At 34.8% G+C, this 12,595-nt stretch overlaps 1 protein-coding gene across 2 annotated transcripts in view; it reads left to right on the forward strand.

The window, feature by feature from the left end:
- ACVR2A (activin A receptor type 2A) overlaps window positions 1–12,595 on the forward strand; it is a 92,473-nt gene that overhangs the window by 67,898 nt on the left and 11,980 nt on the right. Inside the window, exons 5-7 of one of the 2 annotated variants that reach the window (XM_037027794.1) lie at window positions 6,481–6,504; window positions 10,271–10,414; window positions 12,081–12,224. In XM_037027794.1, coding sequence (XP_036883689.1) covers window positions 6,481–6,504; window positions 10,271–10,414; window positions 12,081–12,224 — 312 coding nt within the window. The remainder of the gene's footprint in view (window positions 1–6,480; window positions 6,505–10,270; window positions 10,415–12,080; window positions 12,225–12,595) is intronic. The other variant, XM_037027795.1, reaches the window with a different exon arrangement.

A 12,595-nucleotide genomic window follows, 5' to 3' on the forward strand; every position in this document is an offset into this window, starting at 1 on the left:
CCTAACACATCCTCATACCCATCTAGAATGGTATTCATTATGTACTATCCTTGAAAGAATTGAGAAAATAGTGCTCAAGTGAGTTTCAGTCTTCTGTGATTCAAATGAGTGACCAGTTGAGAAAGTCTCTAGTCATTTGTGTACATGTTTCATTCTCCTACTTGATTGTATGCTCTTTGAAGACAAGGTGTGTTTGTAATCACTACTGTATCTTACACAGTGTATATATGTAGTAACTGTTCTGTAATGATGAATTGCTGAATTGACTTTGTTGCATTTAGAGTTATACTAAGGTGATAATGCAGTATGCCAAGGGATTCATTTAATAAAGATTTAGGTGCTTCAGGGCTTTGCTTTAAGATGAATCTTGAGACTTTATTTCTTGGGGGTAAAATAAGTATTGCAGGCTTCTATAAGGTAATGCCATTATTCAGTTTTTTTTCTGTTAAAGCATCCTTTAAATTTGTATAACTTTGGTCACTTTTCTTTAGTCTTCGTTGAAACTGTTTTTTCCACATGTAGGGAGATGTTCTTGCAATCTGTAGTGAGTAAACTGAACACAAACTGGTTTGTCTAGTGCCAGCAAGTCATGAATATGAGGGAATTGATGCGCTCACTCTATTATTAACAAATCTTATTGTGGTTAGAATTAATGGAGTTTCAATAAGACTATTTGCATCACTTTCATAACCATATGTGAGCTTAAGTTTTCTGCATATGAGATCTGTATTTGTGCTAATAAAAAATACCACTTGAGCCCTGGCTGGTGTAGCTCAGTGGATTGAGCGCGGGCCTGCCAACCAGAGGATCGCGGTTCGATTCCCAGTCAGGGCACATGCCTGGGTTGCAGGCCAGTTCCCAGCAGGGGACAAATGAGAAGCAACCATACATTGATGTTTCTCTTCCTCTTTCCTTCCCTTCCCCTCTGAAGATAAATAAATAAAATAAATACCACTTGATACGAAAATGCATTTTAGGGGCTAGAAACTACCTGCCTTTAGCAAGGTATGAAGTTAGTGTGTTCCATTTTTAAAGGCTATATAAACAGCACTATAGTATTACAACATTAGTATTTTTTAAATGACATTGGTCTGTTCAGTTCTTACATCCTGACATTTTGTCTAGGTTTTATAAGTCTTTTAGATATTTCAAGATACCTGGTTGGGCACACAGAATAATCCTGTTGACTTTAATATTAAAGTAATCATAGGTTGTCATTTCATGCTATGTCAAATTACCATCCACTAAGAAACCAAACCACTTGTGAAATGCTTTGTAGGATTTTCCTGTTGAACATGAATCTACACATGTACCCATTTAAAATTAATAAGATTGAAAGGGCAACATATTATCCTTCAACCAAGTCAGTTTAGGGAAGTGTGTTCTTTTTTGGGGAAGGATATAGGGGAAATTTACTAAATTTTATTAAGTACTTAATATGCTAATATTAAGTTGTATTTGCAAAATAAATATTACATTTATAGAAACACGTCTTGAAATAGGCTGACTGCTTATTAAATGCTTGGAGTTTATGAACACATCTCTTGCTTTTTCTATATCATTCACTTTTTCTTTTAACATTCTCTTTTATTTAAAATAAGTTCTCGCTTGTTATAACAAGACACATTATACAGATAGAAGTGTGTCCCACTAAAAGGGGAGAGAATCATTTGCTTTTCTCCTTATTTTTAATCACTTTAATGAAATAACCAATTCTAACAGGTTGGTGTATCCTTTGACACCTTTCTCTAATCTCATTTGAGTATATATTTTTTGTTTCTTTTATCAGCTATAAAATGTTAGTCCACAATATGTACTGAGGACAGCTTTTCAGCTCAGTACTTCTAATTGACCTCATTTTTATTATGATATGGTTTTAAGTGAAATTTAGTAGGACTTTAATGTGTGCTCTTAAAATACCAAGATTTGTTGTTTTATTAACTTAGAATTTGTTTTAGTTTTCTGCTGAGAGCTGGAACCCACATTCCACAAATGTTTTCACTTTATTATTTTAGCATTCTTAAAATATGGTGATACAATGTTATTGTCTTCTGCTTAAGCATTTTTGGGGGGATACAAATATCTCTTCTGTGTTCCACTTGTGTGTGTGTGTGTGTGTGTTTTGTATTGGTAACTACAAATTACTTTTATATATACTTCTAGACTAATTGTGGGAGAAGTATCATAAATTACCCATAGACATGCAGCTTGACAAAAAATCACTCTCATTAGGCATAATGTAAGTTGTTTCACTTACAAATGCATAAATAGGCCCACTTGGAGATTGGCTCAAATCCTGTGTTGAAAAGCAAAAAGGAAGGGAAGGAAAGAAGTGGGGGGGGGGAAGCTTTACCAAAAGCTTAAAACAAATTAAAGCTGCACGTTAAAATTAATCAAAGAACCTTATTTCTAAAACTTTAAAATTTTAAAAGTTTGAGTTTCAAATTGCTTTGGCCTATGGAGAGCCCAGCCTGCCAATTTACAGATGGGACTGATGCATATAGACCAGAGTACATTATTTTTCCTTGTCTGGTAAGGAGATGGTATGGTAGTACGATGGTATTAGGTTTGCTTTTCTTTCTATTCCTTTATTTCCTGGATCTTATCCTAGATCAGTTCCTTCATTCTTAACTACTTCATCACTGTAGAATCTTTTTCTATTAATTTAATATTATAAAATGAAAAAGCCCATTTGTTAGTGAAAGCTGCTCATATCAGATAGGCTGGCAGGTAGGTGTTCAAATTTGTTTGTTTTGTTTTTGCTTGACGACTCACCTAACGCTTGAGTGCCTATTGTGTGCCAGGTCCCAAACTGGATGTCTTGTGGTAACTAGTGCCAGTACTGTCCTTGCTGGACCTTTTTGAAGCCCACAGTTAATATGTAGGTGAACTAAAAGTAGGTTGGTTGGTTGGTTGGTTGTTTGACTTTACAGCTTGAAGATGAACGGTATAGAGAGTAAGAAGGGAGTTGCTTCACTAATTTTGGGCAGAGATGGAGGAATGAGGAGAAACATCTGCTTCCAGTTCTGTAGTGGTTAGCAGAAGAGCCCCATGTGGGGTGCTTAGTTAATGTTAAGTGCTCAGTAAGTGTTAGCTGGTATTACTGAGTAACAATGTCAAAATTGTATTCAAAATGAATCATTGTTATTAAAACTATTATAGATATATGTGTCAATACTTTAAAATTAATTTAATGTAATAAAAGATTTCATTTTGACTCTATCAGGTGCTATACAGAGCACTGTACACATAGTAATCCTTGAACACCCTGTCATGTAGGTTCTGTTTTAAGTCCATTTTATAGAATAAGAAAGTGAAGATACGGATAGGGGAAGTGTCTTTCTTGGCCTAGAGTCAGCCTGCTGAGTGGCAAAACCTGGGCATTACATGCAAGGCGTACCGTTCATTGAAGTAAATTTAGTGGAATGGCTTATTTTTGTAAATAATTATGTGGGGCCTATAAAAAACTAAAATAGGACAAGGGTGAGGATCAGAGCACATAAATAACATTTAAAAATAGTTTTTATAGTGAGTGTATATAGACCAATAGCTAACATAACCACTTAAACCATATTACAATTTATTAATGCTTAGCATAGCCCTTTTTTCATCCTTATTTTGCAGAAAACAAGTGCTGAAGTAAATTTAAAAAAGTTTTTCTGTACCAGTAATTTTTTTTTCTGTAACCCGATGCTGCTGAGCAGCAACAGAAGGAGAATGGGCATGCCTACATCTCTTTCAGACCTTTAATCAGGGATGGCTACCCTAAGGAGCTAACCACTTCTTAGGGATGTGTTCAGAATCCTGATTTCATCTACCTTGGTCTGTCTTTGCTTTGCTGTCAGGAGGAATTAGATGAGAGAAACTGTAGGAAGTAGGAGTTGATAAACCACAAAGGGATTTTGAAGCTCTAATTGGATGGAGTTCTGTTTGTGCCTTTGAAAGTATCAGTACTATTGAATCTGTTAATGTAGAAATGTCTTCCTTTCCCTAACTCAGAAACATTTGTCCTGATACACACGCTATGTTATTTCTTTATAGATTCTGTTTCTATCTGCTTGGCAATAATCTTTTTATAAGTAGCAATTGTGAAATTTCTTAGAATATAAGATAAATGGATGAATAAGAGAAGACATACATAGAATTTGTCAGTTTTCAAATACTTGGGTAGGGTATCCTTAATTCTTCTTGATAGTTCTAAGGAATTGTTGAGTGATGTCAGAATAGTTTAAATAGGGGGAAATGAATGTTATGTCTCATATATATTTATTTATAGTATATAAATGAACCAAAATATGTATTTCTAGAAAGTATTTCTTCATATTCTAGTTTTGTGTGTCTAACTGGCTACTAAATGTGCCCACCTAGATGACTCCAAGCACTTTAACATTCAGAGGTAGTGCCCTTCTCTCTCAAACCTGGTTCTCAGTAAGCGGAACCAGGAACCACTTGGTTACACAAGTCAGAAGTACAGGATAGAGTCCAGTACTGGTTTTTGTTCTTTATCTCCCCCTCTAGTACTTACTCCATTTCTCATTTAAAGGATTGTAGAAAGACTCTCTCCACAGGTGGATCTTTTCTTAACTAAGTTACCAGCTTCAGTCAGGATTCTTTGTCAAGGTGCTTAAGGTAGTGAATTTTTTTTCTTGCTCTTATTTTACGATTATGCATTTATTAGTGGAATCTTTGACTAGTCTTTCTTTCCTGCATTACAGTGAGCGTCATGAGAGCGACGGTAGTCAGTGCCTGGAACAGACTAGGCACTCAGTAAAGATCTGTTGAATAAATTGAAGTATTATTCATTTTTTTCTGATGTTTGGCAGTTCATTTCTTTTCGCCTTGAAAAGTCTTTTTTTTTCTTTTCTTTTTTTTTTAAATTCAGCAAACCTAATTACTTGACACTGATGTGCTGATTGGGTTTTTCAGTGTCGTCTCTAGTTATAGTTAGTAACATTCAAGTTCCTTTTTTCATGTTGTGAATACAGGCTGTTTTGTTACTTTTTATCTATTTATGTATTTTGGTGAATTTATTTTTGGGGGATTTTGTTTTGATCCTTTTGTTTTCTAATATAATTTGCATTGAAGCCTGTTCTTGTTGTCTCTTGTTTAGTTTGGATCATTCTATAGTTTACTCTAATGTTTATTTATTGAGAAGTGTGTTGAACAAAGACAAACTTTTTGGTAAGATACATGAATGGCACTTAACTTGCACAAACTGTTGTTACAGTAGCATTTTTATCTCTGAAACCACCTGTATGAAAACAAAATCTGAGAGATGTTTAAACTTTGGGAAGCTGTAGTCTAGTTATTCATGTGGCATGAATTTCTTTCAAGGGATGAATTTTTCCCTGGAGTGCTGGTAAGATGTTTTGATAGTGGGATTAGCTAAGCCTTTTAGATGAATTATAAATAATCCTGAATCATTCACAGGAGAAAATTAAGAAGGAAGAAAAACTAGTTAAGCAACCGGCATGGATGACTTGTCAAAATTTTTTTGGTTGCCATTGTTTTCTGTAGATGCTGTAGAAAAATAGTGGAAACTGGATAATATAATCAGCAATTGGAGAGATTCATAGCCTTCCTTTTTATACTGTGGTAGTATTTCTATTAATTTTAAATTTTGGCCCTTGTTTTTCGAATAAATGGGAAAATGAAAATCTTGTTTCCTAAGAGTCTTCTCAGACTGAAAAGTATGTATGGACACTTGTCCCCAGAACCCACCATGGCCCGACTTCACTGTTGCTGTGGCTGGGGAAGCGGAATAGCGATAGGCCTGGTTTGTTACTCTCTCTGCTTAATCTGATCTTAGTCTTCCCTTGTTTGTTTGCTTGTTTGTTTTACCCTAGTGTATTATACACATTCACATAGATAGGTACTGGAAACAGTTTTCTTTTTCACTGTTATGATTTTACTGCCTTCCATGAAAGGAGAGTGAAGCAGTTGAGGAAGTAGCAGGAGATTCTTAAGATAACTATCAGAGTGTGGTCTGAGCAACTAGCTAGCTATATACAAATTTTTCCATTGCTGCTTCTACAGTTTTTGTTAAAGACGATACTGCCCTCTGGTGTCCAGAAGTCAATTCCAACATATATCTTAATTAAATTATTATTTTTACTCATAGTTAAGATGCTATAACATCTTAGAATAATAAGTATCAGTTGTTTAAGACTTGATTTAGTTTATTTGCTGGTTTGAAGTCCATTGGATCAGGTAACTTGGGGTCCTATGAGAGTCATCTATTTAATACCCTTTATTTGATAGGTAATGTCCAAGTTCATTTGTTTTTTAAATATCACTTTTCTTTGTTTATAAGGAAAGTGTTCCCAATCCTCGTTTTAGAAATACATGTTGGATCATTGCCAACTTTTAAAAAGCTAAATCATTATTCTCCTTTCTTCACTTTTGTAACTGATGTGTCATTTTTCATTTCATTCTGGATATAAATCGTAATTTCCTTTGCCTGTGTTTTTTCTTCACAAGCACGCCTTTCATATAATGATAGAGGTAAGATGCCTTGATGTTTGTTTCATGGTTGTGGAACTTCTTGTGGATGCATACTAAACATTCTGTTCTTAGATTTTTTTGTTGTTGCTTTACTGTGCATCCTTTATAGTTTATACATTTATGTTATGAAGTTTTTTTCTACTTTTAGTATTGAAAATATGATCGATTTGTTATAGTAATAGTTTTTGGTTGTAAAGGATTGTTAACCATATTTATACTTATCTGAGGTGGAATGTAGAAACAACTGTTTTAGTTGATTAGAAGTTAACACCTGATGGCTAGATTTTTAGTCTCAAAAGATTTTTAGCCTTAAAAAACTTGTATCAGTTAATTTTTACATGACATCATTAGCTTGAATGTCAGTTTTTGTTCACTTTTGACAGGGGCTGACTTTCTGGTCAAATCTATCATCTTTTAATGTGAAGTCTGTATTTGCAGGTAGTTTCATCTTTGACCTCTTTAGCAGGTAGATTAGCTAGAGAAGTATGACTTGATCTTTTGCTGTGTGGAAATTTAAGACCTTGTTTAGGTCAGAGTTCACCCTTCAGATGCAGAATTCAGAATGAGTAAAATGATGACAAACTCCTTTGCAGCTCTTCCTATCTTATCATTTATCCCAGCATTGGTTAATAGTGGTGCTACTGGGTGTTGTTGGGGTGGGGGGTACTTTTTCCAGCTGTAGTCATTTGTTGCTTCATCACATGATGTCTTATGATGCCGTCACTTTTACGTACAGATGGGTAAAGGAGGGATGTGATCAAGGCCATGTTCTAATGCATATCTTTTTAACTGTGCAAAAATAGTATCGATACTGCAAAAGAACTGGAGACTTAGGGGAAATTAACAGGAATTATGTAGTCTTCGTAGCTGCCCCTGCCCCAAAGTAGTTTTTCTATGTGGCAGGACAAAGCCCTGTTTTATGAATAACATTAGAATGTTGCCGTCATTACGAAGTTTAAGTCTGAGTTTGTCTCCCCAAGTATTCATATACTTTAAAACTATAAATTTTTATTTCTAGAATCAAGTATTTAGTTTTTTGTGGGTAAATTAGTATAGTGATGTTAATAAGCTCAAAATAACTTCTAATCTTATAGAATAAGTAAAAGATATTAGAGATGCAGTTAAAACTTAATCAAGAGCTTGGAAGGAATGAAATAGATTCTAATAATTTTTCATTGAAAAAGCAAAAGGTATGTTGATTTGTGTTATAGTTCTTCAGACAGTTACCTCTTTTAGACTTACTTGTTTTTGAACTCAACCTTTTAAGTATTATAAGATATTATTTAAAAATACATATCATTTCTAAAAGTTTTGATACTCTATAGGAATGTACCTTCATAGACCTTTTTATCACCCTTTGAAAATTGGCCAATGTTCTCCTTATTTTAAATGTTTTACTTACAAGTAATTTGGACGACACTGTTTTCAGGCTCTGGTACATTGGTAATATTATTAGGAGAGTAATCTAAGATTTACTAAAATAATGGCAACTTAGAAATTTGCTGAACAGAGCCTTGGAACTTCTGGAAACTTTGAAGATTACTCTATATTTAGCAAACACTCAATGATTTTTTCCTGAGCATTAAAAATTACTCTGTTTTTCCTAAAAGTAAGCTTAATTTTATATTAAATCACATTTTAAACTGCTGACATAGTCTTAATTTGACGTGTAAATTAAATCATCATATAGACAATTATATCCAGGTGGTTGGTTCTCTTTAGAACCAAGAATGGGCAATATATATGTTGAGAGACATATAGAGACATTATCAGTCACTTTATATAGAAGCTGTTTAAAAATCTTAGTGTTTCAGTTTAGAGCCATATTACTCTTTACCTGGTTATTTTTCCTTCGGCTTTCAAGTCTTATCTGTATACTTTAGTTTCTGTCATCCCTGCTTTGGAAACTCAAGTTTTCTAATTTACCTCTAAAGGAGGGGAGATCATTGACTTCAACTTCGTACAGTTTTTCAAATGAAACTTTTTTTGGTTAGTTAGCATAATTATTATTTTATGCAGTTATCCAGCAATTCTTGGACTTCAAGCATTGAATTTTCTTTGCCTGTAGAAGAGTAGTTTTCAACTTTTTTCTCCTGAACTTCACATTCACATAAGGAACAAACTCCTGTCGGTAGAATCCCCTGTTACAAGTGCAAGTGATCAGTCAGGGAATGAGGTAGGGAGGGTTGACGTTAATAGAACCTTCCCAGAGATTCTTGTGTCCCTCCCACTGCAGACCGTAACTTTAGGGGCCATATTTCTTCTACAAGATCTGTGTCTGACCTCCTGGATTCGTCACTGTTCAATGAAAAGGGCCTTTAGCTCTACTAACCTTTCATATTTTGAAAGTGTGATAGAAAAACAGCTTTTGTAGACATTAAAAAATAAATACTGAAGTAGGAATGAGTCACAGAAAGTCTCGTGGTTTATTTTACTCTAACAAAGTAGGAATTCGGAAACCATTTTGCAAAGATTGTCTATTTTAGTGTAGAAGAAGAAATTGCATTTTTTCTCTTTAATACCTTGTAGTGTTTCTATTCTTGAAGGTCCTTCTAATGTTGACATTAACTCTTTTAAATCATTAGTGGCACCAGTGGGCTGAATAATGCCTAAAGGGAGCACTAACAGTCTTGAGGCATTAGAAGAGGAGAATTTTTTTTTTTTCCAGAAAGAGCGGGAAAGCAGAGAGAGATGCACTGATATGGGGAGACATACTGTTTTCAAGTGTCTTATGTTCCACCGGTGTCATAGTGTCTGCTGCTGTAGCCACAAAGTTTTAGTTGCAGTATTTGGTATGCAGTTCAAACATTTTTATTGCTTTTTTTCCTCTGGAAAATTTCCAAAAGGCTTCTTACATCTTTTGCACTTTGCAGATACTGAACTGATAAAATGCTTTCAGTGAAGAGTTGTCACTCTACTTCATATAGGAAGGATTCCCTTGTCCTTTGTAAATGCCCTACTCCTGTGCTGTATTTGCTCCATTAAAAAAATAACTGTAGCAGTACACTTCTCTTTAATTTACCCTTATCTGCAGTGATAACTACTCACTTTCTGGATTATTATTTGTACTTTCTTTGCCAATCAGGCCCAGAACACTAATACATTTGACCTCACATTCAATTTTGGGAAGTAATTGTAAGCAAAGGGATGAATTGTTAATAGGTTGAAAAATTGAAGTGAGTGGAACAGTCTGACTGTAGCAACACGAACGGACATTCCTGTTACGTGCTTTGTATTTGATGTCCTTCTCTGTGATGTGCTTGAGAATGACTGTGGATATTTCTGAGATTAAATGAAGAAAAGATTTAAATAGAAATTAGAGGAAGTAGGGGATTTTGAAGAGGTTTCCTTTGAGACACAGCCTTGATTTGCTGTTTCCAGCCCTTTTCAAATCCTCATTCCGCATCATCACTGAATGGCACCTTTAAAATGCTGTTTGTAGTGTCCCAGAGGCCACAGAAAATCTTAGTTGGGAAATTAGTGATACTAGATCAGAAAGATTTTAGACCTTTTCTTGTGCTGTACATATATAGCAATAGTGCTGAATGTTGTGAAAACTCTTAATATAAAATTGCTTGCCTTGTGATCATGTAGGTAATTAGTGAAGCTCGAGGACTCAGTTTTGGTAACATTGAAGTTAATGTCACTTGTATGTGTTTACTGTTTCTGTCAATTGATTCCTCAATATTACTCAGTTTCCCCTCACATATAAAGTTATACATATCATGTGCTGTGTTTTGATATTAGTATTGTTGTTTATCTGTAGGACCCAGGACCACCCCCACCTTCTCCATTACTAGGTTTGAAGCCACTGCAGTTATTAGAAGTGAAAGCAAGGGGAAGATTTGGTTGTGTCTGGAAAGCTCAGTTGCTCAATGAATATGTAGCTGTGAAAATATTCCCAATACAGGTATGTTGATTAGTTTTCTAATCTGCATGTATGTTTTAAAAGACGCAACTGGCTAGGTCATTGTAACTCAGAAGCAGCCTGAAACACAGGCCATGTTTTTTAAGGTGGTTCTTGTGCTACTAGGGAAAGTGGCAGCCCTGTTGCGTCTGCCCTCTCCTCTGAGAAGCGGAATTAATGGTTCACCAGTCAATATGTTTTCTTACGAGTGGTGGAATTACAATAAATGAACATATAGGAGATCTTTTGCCAATAAAATTCTAAAGAAATACAAAATGAAGATGAGTAATTCCAATACAAATGGAATCATTGTCTGAGTGGTTAACTTTTACTCTTCTATTGACAGAATCAGGAAAAGCAAGCAGAATAGTCAAAGAGTAGTATGCTTTGTTTCAGAATTGCTGTTTGGAAATGTATTACCAAACCATTCATTTTTGTTCTACTTTGAGTGTTTATGTAATCATTTCAGATTTTGTTTGGTGAATTTTCAGATGCAGTGAGTCAAGACTGTAAATAATTGGTTTACTGTTGAATTTTTGTTTTTAAAGGGGGCTGACCTCATCATAAAACCTTGGTCTAATATGCCTCTGCGGCTAATACCACGCGTAGGATTCTGGTCCTGGCCAGGCTGTGTGGTGCTGGCCTCATCGCCGCACCTACACAGTAGATCTTCCTTATTTAGGCGTTATCATAAAATCAGCTTCTTTGCTTAATATACCTAGATTTTAGCCTTTGTGTCTCTTCTAAAGCCTATTTCTTAAGAGTCTGTGAAACAGTTTGCTATTACTGTTTTTTTCTTTTGGTATAAGTGCAGATACTATAAAGTATAATTCAGTTTTTAGAGGAAGAATCTGTTCTGTTGTGCCAAGATCTGCAATATTTGGGTGATATTAATGTAAGATTAGTGACAATAATAGTAGCTAACATTTTATTTGATGCTTTCATTGTGTCAGAGGTGCACACGAGTTCTCATTAATATGTGTCTATATATTACCCATATACAACATACAGTATGTGTATAATACACCAGCTTTATGAGGCAAAAACTGAATGGTTATGTAACTTGCCAAAGGTTCTTAGTTTGGATCGAGAGGGTCCCTAACTATTGATGCAATCTGCCGTACTTATTCTTCTCTTATTGTGGAAACTATGACTTTTGTAAGTTGATATGTAGTAAGCATGGATCAACTGCAGGCACAAATGGTGTGTAGTATTTTAAATTAGTGTATATATACTCCATTATGCTCTTGTTGAGTTTACAGGGTATCTAAGCATGTTATTAAGAATGTTTGATATAATGTTAGTCTTTAAAAAATGGTTTTCTAATTAGACAAAGTCATTTTGCCTGATTTTCATCTGTCAGGGAGATTATTCTGAATAGTAACGCAAGCAGCTCCGCTCCCTGATGAAGTGACCCTGTGGTGCTAACTTGCAGCAGGATGCGTTGTCACTGTTAGACGCAGAGGTGCAGCATTTCCCTCAAAAAAAGTATTTTGAGGAAATGGGGGAGGGCAGGCATTTGGTATTACTTACTATCAGAGTTTTATTTAAAAACAAAACTAAAGAATCTTTTAACACTTTGTTTTTGCCTTAAAACTTGAGTAATTTTTGGATATGGTTTATTGACTCTATTCTTTGCATTCTTACTATTCTTCCTTTTTGACTGTAGGACAAACAGTCTTGGCAAAACGAATATGAAGTCTACAGTTTGCCTGGAATGAAGCATGAGAACATTCTACAGTTCATTGGTGCAGAAAAACGAGGCACCAGTGTTGATGTGGATCTTTGGCTAATCACAGCATTTCATGAAAAGGTAAAACGCCTTTCTATTTAGACTCAGTAAAGTCGGGGTTGGTTTGACTGCCTAATATTAGTTACACATCCCTCTGCCTTATTTTTCTGGAAACAGTGTGCTGTTCTCCTTGGTTAGAATTTATTAATAAAAATCTATTTTAAAAATAATTTATTTTAATAAAAGAGCAAAGATGGCTTTTTCATCTTAACCCTCTGTTTGTAACATCAGTCTTTTGTCCCTGATTTCTTGTGCTGCAACCACCTGTCTTACAAATAATTATTTTAATATAACCAGTGCTTAGTAAATGTACCTATTTTTTTCAGTTGGAATTTTGTTTTGTAAAACTCTTTAATCAGTATAGCTTAGTGATAAAACTAGAATCAGGAAAT

The sequence above is a fragment of the Sturnira hondurensis genome, unplaced genomic scaffold (assembly GCF_014824575.4).
Source record: "Sturnira hondurensis isolate 20B ecotype Veracruz unplaced genomic scaffold, ASM1482457v3 Scaffold0019428, whole genome shotgun sequence".
NCBI lineage: Eukaryota > Metazoa > Chordata > Mammalia > Chiroptera > Phyllostomidae > Sturnira > Sturnira hondurensis.